This window comes from Branchiostoma floridae, chromosome 16 (genome assembly GCF_000003815.2).
Source record: "Branchiostoma floridae strain S238N-H82 chromosome 16, Bfl_VNyyK, whole genome shotgun sequence".
Lineage (NCBI taxonomy): Eukaryota > Metazoa > Chordata > Leptocardii > Amphioxiformes > Branchiostomatidae > Branchiostoma > Branchiostoma floridae.
The window spans coordinates 10,522,896-10,536,045 of record NC_049994.1 but is presented as its reverse complement, the minus strand read 5'-3'; the positions used below and the strand labels follow the sequence as shown (position 1 = coordinate 10,536,045).

The 13,150-nt window shown below is 38.6% G+C and overlaps 2 protein-coding genes across 3 annotated transcripts in view; both read right to left on the bottom strand.

The window, feature by feature from the left end:
* LOC118403102 (homeobox protein Hox-A7-like) overlaps positions 1 to 13,150 on the bottom strand; it is a 115,574-nt gene that overhangs the window by 37,605 nt on the left and 64,819 nt on the right. For both annotated transcript variants that reach the window (XM_035801583.1, XM_035801582.1), the window contains one exon: positions 6,464 to 6,550. Coding sequence is in view for 1 of the 2 variants with exons in the window: in XM_035801582.1 (XP_035657475.1) it covers positions 6,464 to 6,550 (87 nt within the window). In the remaining variant the exon portion in view is untranslated. The remainder of the gene's footprint in view (positions 1 to 6,463; positions 6,551 to 13,150) is intronic.
* Positions 10,723 to 13,150, bottom strand: part of LOC118403105 (homeobox protein Hox-A5-like) — a gene marked incomplete at its 5' end in the record, with an annotated part of 3,565 nt that continues 1,137 nt past the window's right edge. The window contains 1 exon segment of the mRNA XM_035801587.1: positions 10,723 to 11,846. Coding sequence (XP_035657480.1) covers positions 11,593 to 11,846 — 254 coding nt within the window. The 3' untranslated portion in view covers positions 10,723 to 11,592.

Sequence of the window (13,150 nt, the reverse complement as noted above, 5' to 3'; positions counted from 1 at the left end):
GCCAGGAGCGGGGAAAATTACAATATTGTCACTAGGTAATAATGGGATTTATTTGGAGACAGAATTTCTAATACGGCGCACATGTTTCAGTGTTTTCTATTAGAAAAATCTCTTGCATAGCTTTTTTGCAAGTATCTTAGAACACACAAGCTACAGAGGATATATTCTTGTGGAACAGTGGACGGTGAACGTCGCCTAACTGGTCAAAATCCATTCTTTCTCCGATAGTCATTTCTACAAATGTAGGAGGAAAATCCATATCAAAACGACCGGTGAAAAATGATTGTAACTGGAAAAGAGTGCTTGTTTTTCGTGTATTTTTTGTATATCTGTGGAATTTGATTTTTTTTTCTAATGTAAAGAAAGAATTGAAGGTAGGACTTTGCCTACCGACTACATGTTGAAAGAACAATTATGTTTCTCTTTTGACTAAATGTTCTAAGGAACATATCACAGAAATTGTAAGTAGGAAACATTTGTCTATTTCACGTTGGGAGTAAAATGTAACATGGTTTTTTTAAATTAGATGTCATTTTTCTGTTCTATGAGAACTTATTTTGCGTCTTTTTCCTTGCAGAAAAAGAAGTTTGCTTCAACTGAAAGAGAAAGTATTATTTGATCCCTATGAGACTAAGCAATATGACCGACCGCGTAAAGTAGTGACTTCTGTATGTCATTATTATTAGCTGACGAATGTATGAGTATTCAGGTAAATTAAGAATTTTTCAGTGGCTGTATTTCTTAGCTTTATTCTATAGCTTTTCTATAGTTGTTGTCTAATAATTACAGTTAGATAGCGAAGTAGAATAGAAATATAATTTTACGAGTTTTCAGTATTTAAGTTTTAAAAGAATTATTCAATCATTGGAATTGGCATTTCATGTTGCGTTTTCTATTGTGAGAGAGATATAATTTTTAGAAGGTTTTTGAGTAGAATAGAGTACAGTGGAGTAGAGTAAAGTAGACTTATTTTCAATTTTTATTTGACCAGATAATTTTAGCAGGTAGCGGTTGTGTTTTTACTTCAGTATGTCTAGGCCAGTGCCCTAACTTTCTTGTTGCAGTACGTACTGCCAAGAATTTTGGAAAACACATTTTGATATTACTCAAAATCTTATTGTAGTTTTGAGAAGGAGCAGAGTAACATAACAATTTGTAAAATTACAAGAAGATATTCTGCCGCAAGGAAACCATTTCTAAATGTACACAGATCGGAATATGTTCTTTTCAGGAATGGAATTAAATTGTTTGAACCATGTTAAATGTGTATCGAGTCTTTTGTTATCTACTCTTAGCTTCTCTAACATGTTAACTATGAGTTATACCGGAAAATATAACTTGAAAATGAACCCAGCGACAATCAATGTATTAAACGACTCTTCATGTTCCAGGCACAAATTGTTTTGAGAATTCCAGAATGTCTATAAGGTTCTCCATCTTCAGTTGAATATTCAGACAGAAATCTAACAGCTAGTTTCTGGAAGATAGATAGGAAAAACGCGCATGAACAACGAGCCGAAGTTGTCTAATTGGGTAGAATTGCTACAAGGAGACATCGTCAAAGACGCACACGCAAAATTTATGATTGTGGAAAAGTCCTACAACAATCCGCTAGTGAGTGGGGACACAATTTATGACAACGGCGCGTTCTAGCATTTACGTAGGCAGCATTATTCCCAAAATGAAACATTTGTATCAAGTACATAATCGGGAGAAGCGAAACAAGATTCTTCTTCGCTAGGGAATATACGAAGACGTTTCTAGAATTTGAGAAATCGAAGATCAAAAAAAAAAGCTAGCGAACAGCGTATTAACAATACTACATGGTTATTCATTTCCTATTAAAGAACAGGTTGAGGTAATATTAGAAAGTGTACAGTGTGAGTAATTTTTATTCATTTATGAACTGTAAGTAGGCCTTGCAGGATACCCATAAGAGCACCGATTCATACAGGGCTGGGAATAGCAGTACATTTGTCACGTATGAACCCTACATGAACCCTGAAAAGTGCTTCATATAAGAGCAAGCTCTGTGAGAGCGAAAAACAACAATTCAGGAGGATAATATTACTGGAAGGTACAGTAACTACACAACTGGCGAATGCAATGGTAGTAGAGGGCATTTTGACATGTCTAAATCACGATTTGGTTGTGACTTTTTAAGCAAAGAAAGACCGAAACATGTACGTAGAAACAGCTATCGAACTGAGTATAGAAGGAACATAAGTACATTTCTGTGTACAGAAACAAAAAGGCAAAACTAAACAAGTTAGTCTACAAAGTTTATAAAGGACAATTTTTTTTCTAAACCACGTCAAAGAAATGATGTATATCAAACAGTAATGGTGTTCTGGATAGTTCTCTAATCAAGTTTGACATTTCTGTGTTGGAAGCTATAGAATGATTGTAAAAATCTAAACAACAAAATAGAATTTGTTGCGTGTTGTACGGGTTACTAGAACAGGTATGTTGATAGGATGTTGACGATAAATTTCCCCACTCAGAAATCGTCTGGGAGCTAATTATTTACAATAAGACACAAGTTAAGCTTGCTTTCTACAGATTGAAAGTTAAAAGTAAAAGTATATTATACAGGTTTGTGTACGAAGCTTTCGAGAGCAAGCCAGGCTATCAAGTAGTACCATTTTTATGAAGGCTAGTTCGGTTGCAGTTTATAGATAGGTACTTAGAAAGAAAGACAACAAATGAACTCGTAACCAAAACTGCTACCATATCACAAGTGTCGAATACGATGGAAAAATCCACATTTGTACATTTCTCAAAAGCATCTGAAAGCTTTCGTGGTCGCAAATTGACTTCAGACATTCCTGCATTTGTATAAACTTTCTATGGACAAACTGTATTCACATCTACATATTTTGTCACCAATGTTCTAGCTCTCGGTAAAAAAAAAAGATTTTAGGCAAGTAGCAGGGAAAGGTTTATTCAATGGCGTTTTTAATGGGAGTGGAATGGTAAAATCAGTAGGAGAACTGTGTGAAACCACACTCACAATGTATACATGTACCCAGTTCATTGCAAAAATGTATTGGAAGTATACAGTGGCATGAAACTCACTAGAACACCAAGATAACAATATTGCAAGGAAAATGAGGGAAACAGATGAATATCAGTTTTGATCAACCCCACAATATTGAGGTAAATAAATGCGATTAGTATATATAGCCAAGGAAAAACCAGGCGGTTTTGAGTTTGGCTGACTATAGCCACGTAACTGCGAGATATTCCAAAATATCTATCGAACAAATCACACTTGATATAATTTTTGTACCTCCGAAAACTTTATCTTTCCAAAATCGGTTGTTTTCATGTGTGAAACTGTCAGGAAAAGGGGTAATAAAGAGAAAAACACACACATATGACCTACCGAGGCGAGTTGGACCACATTCTATTTACACATCTGCATCAAACACCGCCACCAAACGCAACGACCAACATAAACGTCCCTTCAACGTCAATATAAGATAATAGTTTTCAAAACAAAATCATTTATACGAACAAGACCTACATTTAATCATTTTGCAACTAGAAACAAGTGAGAGAAATAGTAGAAGAGGAAAATACAATATTCTGAAAAATGACCGTACCACAACGCAAATCGTACATAGTTGGCAGAATTTTGAGCTTTATATGATGAAAATTGGAGCATCTTCCCAAGGTAGGTACCTTGTTACCGAAGTAAAATTAAATACGTACAAAACAAGATAAAGTCTATGAGATACTACAGTGTATTTGTACAGGGACCCCACATACCTTCGCCGGTGCTAAGCAGACCCCTCCCTCTGTTGAAGGAGGATCGGATTTTCTTCTATCTGCGCTCACGGGAATGGCAAGACATATGTCTTCTCCGTTTCGGTAAGACATACCTAATATTCCTTCCGATAAATCCCCCTTCATTCAATCTGCTCATGGTTATCGCAAATATAATAAATTTTCTGTATATCATGTTTGATTGCCGTAAAGATTTTTCGTACACTTGTACGGCGTGAGGCATGAGTATTGTCACCTTTTGTTAACGCCTGGGAAATACAGTAGTGACCGATGGCATGTAGCTGCACCATCTTGTTAGAACTAAACCAACAACTTCTTCAAAAAGAAGGCGTGTATTCGGATAGCAAAGGCTTCTAACGAAACGTTTCGCCAGTTCAAAAGTTCAAAAAGTTAACGGAAATAACCGAAAGGAGATAATAACTTAAGTAGCAATGTTTGAAAGATAACGCCTTGACTTCATAGCCTAGAGTGTCCTAAGGGGTAGGGAGGGATCTAGATTTCTTGTGAACACACTTGAAGGTTGATTGAGAATTTCGTCCCAAAGCTTCAAAGCTTCGATGTTTATCTACGTTCTTATGAACTGTGAAATTATACTAGGTGAACCAAGGGTGGAGATATCGCTTAACATCTTGGATCATTTGTTTTAAGACTCAGCCTTGGAAAGGGAGTCTTGCTTCTTTCTTGTGAGATCAAGCTTGAAGATATAGCGAAATGGTACAGACGTTTCTTCCCTTTGCTACAAGACTGAAGTGATAAAAAAGGTATCTGTGTTCGCGAGGGAGCGACCAGCGTGAAAATAGAATAATAAAGTAGAGCCTGCTACGGTGTATAAAAACGTCAGCAAAGCTTGGAGTGGTTATGTTTTGAAACGTTACGCTGAAGTTCTATTCAATAGAACGGACACAAATTGGGGATATATAAGGGCATATCCTTAGGATTGTACTGTAAAAGTTTCTGTACTTTATTAATTTATGTTAGCTCTGTTAAGTATACATGAATAGACTATTTATAACTTGGGTGCGGCTACCGATATCACCACAACATGATACTAGCAAACGTTGCGAGAAAGGGAAGATAAATTTGACCATGAAAAAAAAGAGATAGTACAACCTGGCCCTGAGGAAAATATACAATTGTGACTTTTTTGACAGTATTGATGTTCATGCAATTTTTTTATTTGGCCGATGATGTAAACCAGAAATAATATAGCATAATACAAAGTTTATGGTGTTAGAAATCGCACATATTCAAGTTTTTTACGCGTTTTTTGATGATATAACTAGCGAAGTGCTTACCTAAATTACAAGCTTTCTTTGTCGTCTTTGTAAGTTTACGTTGACTTAATTTGACCGCTGTTTCTGACAAAACATCACATCAGACAAAACATCACAACAGGCAGAAACGCGACTGATAACATTTTTATACAACTGAAAACTTTTAAAACACATTCAAATTGTCCGATGCATATATCACAGATGAATGGGATATATACATATATGTGCAATCACACATTGACAGTTCCTACAACGCCACACGTAAACCTTAATAAAACTCACTCCGCTAATCTACCTAGGCACGCATCAACAAGAGAAAACATCGTTCTAAACATACCAACGATACCCAGCTGATAATGAGAAAAACCGACAGCAATCTTGGGCAAGAAAATTGGAAAAATCCAATCTTAATCAGCAATTTGCCTTGCGAGCAAGTCAATCTTCTCTCACGGAAGAGTTGAGTAGAGTTCTTATGACAGAGGAGTTCTAGTTTACAGCTAGGCTGCTATTTAAGTTCAGCGCACGTGTTAGCATGTGTGTTTGTGTGAACTCTGACTCTTTGGAAGGTCAAGACCAAGTCTTGGGAATGAGGTTACAGACTACAGGTGGTGTATGTCTGGTGTGAAGGGTAGTATGACCTCAGAATGAAGACAGAGGTGTGGTAAGAAGGATACAACTTTGTTGTATACACACGAGAGACTTGTTGAAAAAGGGCGAGGTTAAATGCGTTGGTGTCCTAAGTGTTCTTTGCTGAGATAAATCACTTTAAGTAATTGTAGAAGTATCCATTATTTGAATAAGTAGAGGTGAAGAATTAGAAACAGGAAACAGCCTGAAGAATTGAAAAGAAAAGACAAGAGTTCAAATTTCACATTTCGAATGACATCTTTGGGCACAAGCTGAACTTTTTTTTTTTTTACAAAAATGTGAACAACAATTCCAAATGGTTGGCAGCAAATGCAGCAACTTTACAAGTTGGGTACAATGTAAATTCTGGATTGTTTTAACAACACATTTTTCGATACGTTGTCCTATAATGTTGTAAGTTGTGCGCATAGTTGTTATTTTGGAAATGAAGTATCGTTCGGTTTGTTTTTTTACGCTCTTTCGAGTGCTCATATCCGTGCTTTTGAACGGTATTGAGTAAAGTTGATTCTTCGGCTAGCTAAAATTCCAGTTTCCAACTGACCCAAGTAAGCAAAATACCATTCACGGAATGGAAGAATAAAAAAATTCAAGCCAAGAATTTCTTTTGAGTCGTTGAGGCAATATTTATTTCCTTTCCCAGATGTTTTACCTCTCGGATTTCAAATTCTGAAAGAAAATGTCCAAAATTGCACCCTCTGTAGATGAAATATGTGAGCTGGATGTGTAGAGGCAAAAGAGCGAGAACTCACGGTTCGGTAAGGTCAGATATTTGTCCCACACATCTGTTCACAAACACACACCGCATCCTGTACTCCTCTCTCTTCACAGACCCGGACCTAAGTGAACATGACAAGCAATGGAAATCGACAGTTAGAAAACAATTGTTACACCAATTAAAGGTCCTCTGGTGGCTTCAGCGACACCCGGGTATTTTTCTACTGACGGGAAAAGCGAAAAATTTGAGGAGACGTAACTGTTTGGACACCCGAGACAAAAAAAGTTCCAGCTATTCGAGCCACCACTTGTTAGAAGTGTCACTGAACGCGTGAAAACGAGTGACGTTTATGTGTAATGTGTTTGTGTGTGTGTGGCTTACATAGAAATGCTTGATTTTGGAGGGAAAACAACGTAAACCGAGCAAAACATTGAGAGAATTATACTGCAACTCCGTTGCAACTGATCTACATAACTTTTTGACCTCACTAGAAATAGTTTTCATGTAGAATTAAAGTTGGTAGGTAACGAAATTAAAAATCTTTAACCAAAGGATATGACTTCAAGAAAGGATTTCGATAATATTGACGGATATTGAAGATCTATGTAGGCACTAAACGGAAAAGGAGCGGCGAAAATACTACACTTTCAAATGCCGTGTTATGCAGTGATGAATTCCCTTTTCCTATTACATTTGGAAACGAAAACAACGTTACAATTGTATTTTACCAATCAACATATACGTTACTTTGCAATCATACACTTTTTTGAATTTGAACTGTAAGAGGTGGTTAAATTTCGTTAGATTCGTTAGGAACTACAGAGGCCAGACCGTGGACATCGGTTTGGATGTGAGTTTCAATAGGCCCTCCGGGTGGTGGATTCAACCCGGGACAGCGAAAATCCGCTGTTTTCTGCATCTAACTCCCATTTTCACCATTCGAAATCGAAATAACCGTCTTTGTATGAAAGAAACGGTTTCTTGACAAGAAACGATCTTCATAATAATATCAGTTTCGTGGAAAAAAAATTAAGATGTAAGTAAGCAACATTGTTTTTCGGAATCCTTTCCAAATGACTTACACACTAGACATGTTGTTTTCGTTGAGGCTACCAAATAATTTAGGAAAGAAAATTTCATTCGTCGCAACGCAAAAAAAAACTGGCAAAGTAAATGGCAATCAATGATAGTAAGTTTTTTATAAGTTGCGAAGTAAATTTTAAAACTGGCATTTATAAGAACATGTTTGTAAACTCTTCAGTACTTAAAAGAGTAGAAACATGTTACCAGTAACATGTTCATTGAAACGCCTTTTCCCCTTTTCTTCTATATCCTTCTCAGATGTAACTATTTGTTTCATTAGATGTTTAGACAATTGCTGAGAAAAATGTTTCTAAAAAAGGAGAAAAGCAAAAAAGTGCGGGAAACCAGCAAGACCTGGAAAATGACCAGCTTGTTTGAACACGTCTTCTTCTAACTCTGGTATTCTTAGATTGTGTGGTTCTTATTCTAGTTCCACAAGTAAAGTAGAACAAGACACGTCATTCGGAATAACAGATAACAGATTTGAGAAAAAAAATCTCGAAAGGGATCAACTAGGTCGACGTGAGGAGCCGAAAGTGGCTGAGGGATTTAGCCGAACGGATTGGGACCGTAAATCTAACAAGTCGTGCTTAGCGAGTGATATATTCTAGACCAAGAAGGCTTAGCACGGTTCAAATCCCAACCTAATTTCCACAGATATGAAAAATTCGTTTTCCGATGTGTCTAGGAATACGTGTCCGAACTGTGTGACGCCGAAGGGCGGCGTTGGGTTGGGATATTACCTTTGCCTCGTAAAACAAGCCTTTCGGAAATCCCAACCGTCTGGAGAAGGTGGGTACACCCGCCAGAAAAATCGATATGATTTGAAATTCATAAGGAAGGAGAAAAAAACACACAGGCAGTCTAGGATGTAATGAAGCTCAGAGATGACAATTTGGACGGCCGGGTAAAAAGGACAAGTAGAAAGTGTTGCTCACTTTCGGTGGGAACGAACTTTGTTGTCGTCAGGTAAGGACGGGAAGGCTTGAACCTTGCCGCCCGCACGCCCAACAAAAATGGCGGCTGTCAGTGTCAAATAGATATTACATTGGAAATTCATTCCGAGAGGCACGTACGGTTGAAATGGGAAAAACAGCGAGGCTTACCGACGAGTTCTCTGCCAACTCTTGGAGTTCAAGTTGGGAAAATCCAGCCAACAGAGACTAAAAAGTTCCCCTGAATTCGCCTACACGCTCCACACAACACCACTGTACTGCGTTCTAACGAAAAACAACCGACTTCGGCTAATTTACGTCATAAAAATACTTTCACGTCCGCAGACGCAATAAATTATGATTTTAAACCATTTTTTCGCGTCGGAGGGTCTCATAATTGCCATTATTCCCCGCAAATAAATCGTTAGCGAGATCGTAAACTTGGTCACGTGACGTGACGGAACCAATCAAGTGCAGTACTCCACAGATGTAGAAACTTAGTGACTACTATAAATTTTGTTTTAACTTTCGTCTTTATGCCGTAGTCACGGTGATAGATTCGGGTAGATAAGCGACAGCGTCGGTCGATTTGCCGTGTCAATGTCGCGTTGTGTACGGTTCTCGTGCGGATTTTCCGGGACAGGTGCCTACAGAGAACACGCAAGGACCCACGTGGATGGGAGTCTGGCCCTGACCGTAAGTATGACCGCTTTTACGGGATGGAAGGACTATCAAACGGGCGACAGTTGGGCTGGGGCGGGTTGGCCCTTAGGGTGCCGCTATTCTCCCTTTTATCAATATCACCCGTCATATCGTATGCTTCATGGCGAAGTTCACCACACGGCGTATCCATGGCTTATTCCAGTTCTGAACGGACGAACGTGATATCATAACACGAAATTTTTAACCGAGAACTTTCATTGTCCTTTCTATGACCCTTGACCTTCTTCACCAACGACCGTGTCAATCAGACGATATAAGGTAATTTCAATAAAAAACTGTTTGAAGAAAATTATCGCTTTCCTTTATAGCTGTATAAATATATATCCTCACTCTTTCTTGTCAATGTACAGGTATATATGTATTGCTTTTGTATTCTGATACGTTGCACTGAAAATGACAGCAATTAAAAGTTATTATGAACTCCTACTTCAGAATCGAAGAAACACTTCTTAATGATTGGCAGATGAAAAAGACTTTTCACTTTCGAAAATGCAAAACAGACTCCTCTAGCTGTATTGAAAAACGCATGTCGTACACGTATCTGACTACAATAATTCCTGAATATAGATATAATAAGCCTAACCTCCGGGTATGTGAGATTTTATGGAAGATGCGCGCATTCCTGAATTTGGCTCCAGGTAGAATAAAGCTTGGCAGTCGATATTTCTTGTCAGGTACTACTAATAGTGCATGATATAATATCTCTGTAGCGTTCTTATATGACAGTTGGCAACCAAGGAAAAGGGGATATGAAAGAAGTTTATAAGAATAAGATTCAAGTTTAAGTCCACATACGAGTGGCAAGACCTTTAAAGATGTGATCCTCTTCTTGAAGATGGTTGCCCCATCTCCTTGGTTCCAGCAGGTGTGTCTTGGGTTATATGATTCACTTGCAATATATATCGCGAAATGATTATGATAATCAAGCCATAAGAGCTATGTTTATTACTTTTGAGTAGTGGAAAAATTGCTACACTTGAAAGCGACCCCTTTAACTATGTGGACTTATTTCCTAGTATCACTTAGTAGTCACATAATCTACATATTAGCAACCCAAAATCTCGACTGAGTTTTGTACGAGTAGCTATAGGGAGACGGAAAGTATTCTCATTCTGAACAGAGTAGAGTGGAGTAGAGTAGAATACGGTTTTCCAAGGCCCCCCATAAAATCTTTGGTTTTATTTTTATATTTGAAGTCTCTTCTTTCGGTATTCTACTGTTTTTTTATAGGTTATAAAGCCGGTTGATAAACGAATGGAGCTTTCTTTTTGCGGCCAGCCGTCCCATCATTCATCACTCTCCGGCGTAGTGTTGCTCTCGGGCCGCCATCTTAGTTTGGTCACGTGGTGCTGAACTCTGGATGAACCCGCGCGGTGATGTGACCTTGCGTATTGGAAAACGGGAGTGACGGACGACCCTGCTCGTCTCGAGTTCTGGGCTACTGCGTTTACATCAGGGACATCAAGTCAGGCGGGAAGCACCATCAATTTTACCTCCCGCAGGTCTAAGTAAGCTAAAACCTCAAGCCACAAACTCAAGCGGGAATCTCTCGTGTGTTTTTTGCTCACAGAATAATACTCTTTATTGCCGTCAATTTTACAAGCCACGATGAGGTGCATCGATATCTCAGGAATCACATTTAGCTTGGCACGAATGATTTTCAATATTCTCGGCTATATTATCATTACTCCTGTCTTTTCCTCGGACCGAAGATACGAAGTACAAAAACATAATAAATATACAGAGAAAAAAGGAAGGCGTCACACTCATTTTTAAACGCACGCTCACGGCTAAATTTTGACGTTACAAATACGGGTACAAAGCGACACAGATTGTCAAGCGGAATCGATGCTAACCCTGTAACGGACCCCAGCCTACAAGAGGTGTAGAATTTTAGACACTACGTCTACTTTACGTCTTCTATACGGACTCCAATGGCACAGCTACCGAATATTTACGTCCCATTTACGTGTGTGAATCACCTACTTCGTCATTTTTTTGTTCTTCGAGAGAAATTATTATTTACGATCTACGATAATTAAACACGTTCTCCGTTAAACATCTATACACATTTTTTTCTTCATTCAAACAGTATGTGACTTTTTTTCTTCTTCTGCCGGACGCAAACACTGTACAAGTATACGGGTCTTTTCCCTGCCAAAACAAATATCTCGAGGTATATAGTCTCTTTTTGCAGCCAGAACACAAAACACAATATACTACAATATCTACACAGTCTTTAAATAGTCAGAACCGGCGTCTCCACGCTTTGTGTTTACGTTTGGTCACATTAGGACAGATACAATACAGGAAATGACTCGACACTGATATAAGACGGACCACAAACATAAACAACTCCTTGTGTGGATGTATGATATCATATTGCTCCTTCTCGTTACCAAGTCCCCTTGTGTTCCAGTACTCAGTGTTCTGGGTTCAGTCCCTGAGTTTGCTGACACTGAGACAGACTCTTCAGTTTATTTTCTTTCTTCCACTTCATCCGGCGGTTCTGGAACCAGATCTTGATCTGTCGCTCCGTCAAGCACAGCGCATGCGCGATCTCGATGCGTCGCCGTCGCGTCAGGTATCGGTTGAAGTGGAATTCCTTCTCTAACTCCAGGGTCTGGTAGCGCGTGTACGCTGTGCGCGTGCGCTTGTTGTCTCCTGTCCCAGCGGCTGTAGAGAACACAACAACAAAACAAAACAGTCAACAATTAGGCAGCCATTCTCTTAATCTTATTATCACGCATATTTCAGTCATTTCTTAAGAACTATCTACCTTCACCAAACAGCCTCAATGCCATCTTCTCTTTGTTCTCCCAAGACTCTTCTACCAAACGGTTACTGCTACCACAGCTTCTGGAACTCAATAAAGCCTTCTTAAACGTGACGGGGTAGAGGTTAGGATCAGAATTTAAGATTTAGAAATTCAAAGGTTGGGTTACAAAGGAGGTCGTCTGCTACAGATATACCAAATCATTAGAAGGACGCCATGCTGATACTCGATATGAAAAATCATTTGTAATCTTGTGGCTGTGTGTTAGGGAGATACCATAGAAGACTAGTGCCCAGAAATATGGTTGCTTCTTCTTATAATGTTAACAGGAAAATAACTACAGCAAATTACCATCCCAACAAGTGGCACAGTTAGAAGATGTTGTTATAGTATTGACTTGTCACAGGTGAAGCCTTGTTTTGTAGTGTGTTCTATACATATAAGAACAATACTACAAGAACAATACAATAGATGTCCTACCATACCAACGATAGGTACACAGAGCTTACGTAGGAAATATCTTCTGTAGGTTAGCATTCTTGTAGTTTGATTTTATGCTTGTATTACATTATACCTGTGTATCTAGACATTAGTATATCTATCAGATGGTTCTTGAAAGAAAAACATTCATATAGATTGTCCATGTATCTCTTAGTATCTATGACCTAGCGTTGCAGTAGGACGTGTCAAGTAAAAACGTGTTTGAGTCTTGCTAACATTTTATCTCTGAAGTTTAACGGCTGGTTGTTGAAAAGTATTCCAAGTTCGAACGGTTAGGTTTTTGTGACATGTTTTGTCTAAGTTTTCCCGAGAATGAGTCGACAAGAATGCACAACACAACGTTTGGACACGTCTAGACATGTTGGAAATACTTTCGGGAGTTCGTTTCTCAACTTGACATTGGGTTGGTGGAATAAATTACGACTATTGTGAACTCTAGAGGCGCTTTTACCCGTTTAATCAACTGGGGGGAGTCAAACGGCTGACCTTATGACCTGGGGGCCAAGAACGACAATATTTTTTCCTCGTCAAAAGAAGGGTGATATACACGCCAAGTGGTAAGATGTCAGTGTTAGAAGATATTGTATATGGTGCACACGTGTGTAGAGAATGATGTACTCCTAACAACACGAGTTATGCCTCGTTGAACACGACCAGCGTTACAAATGCTGCGATAGGTGTGTGTTAGAAGGCATTAAGATGA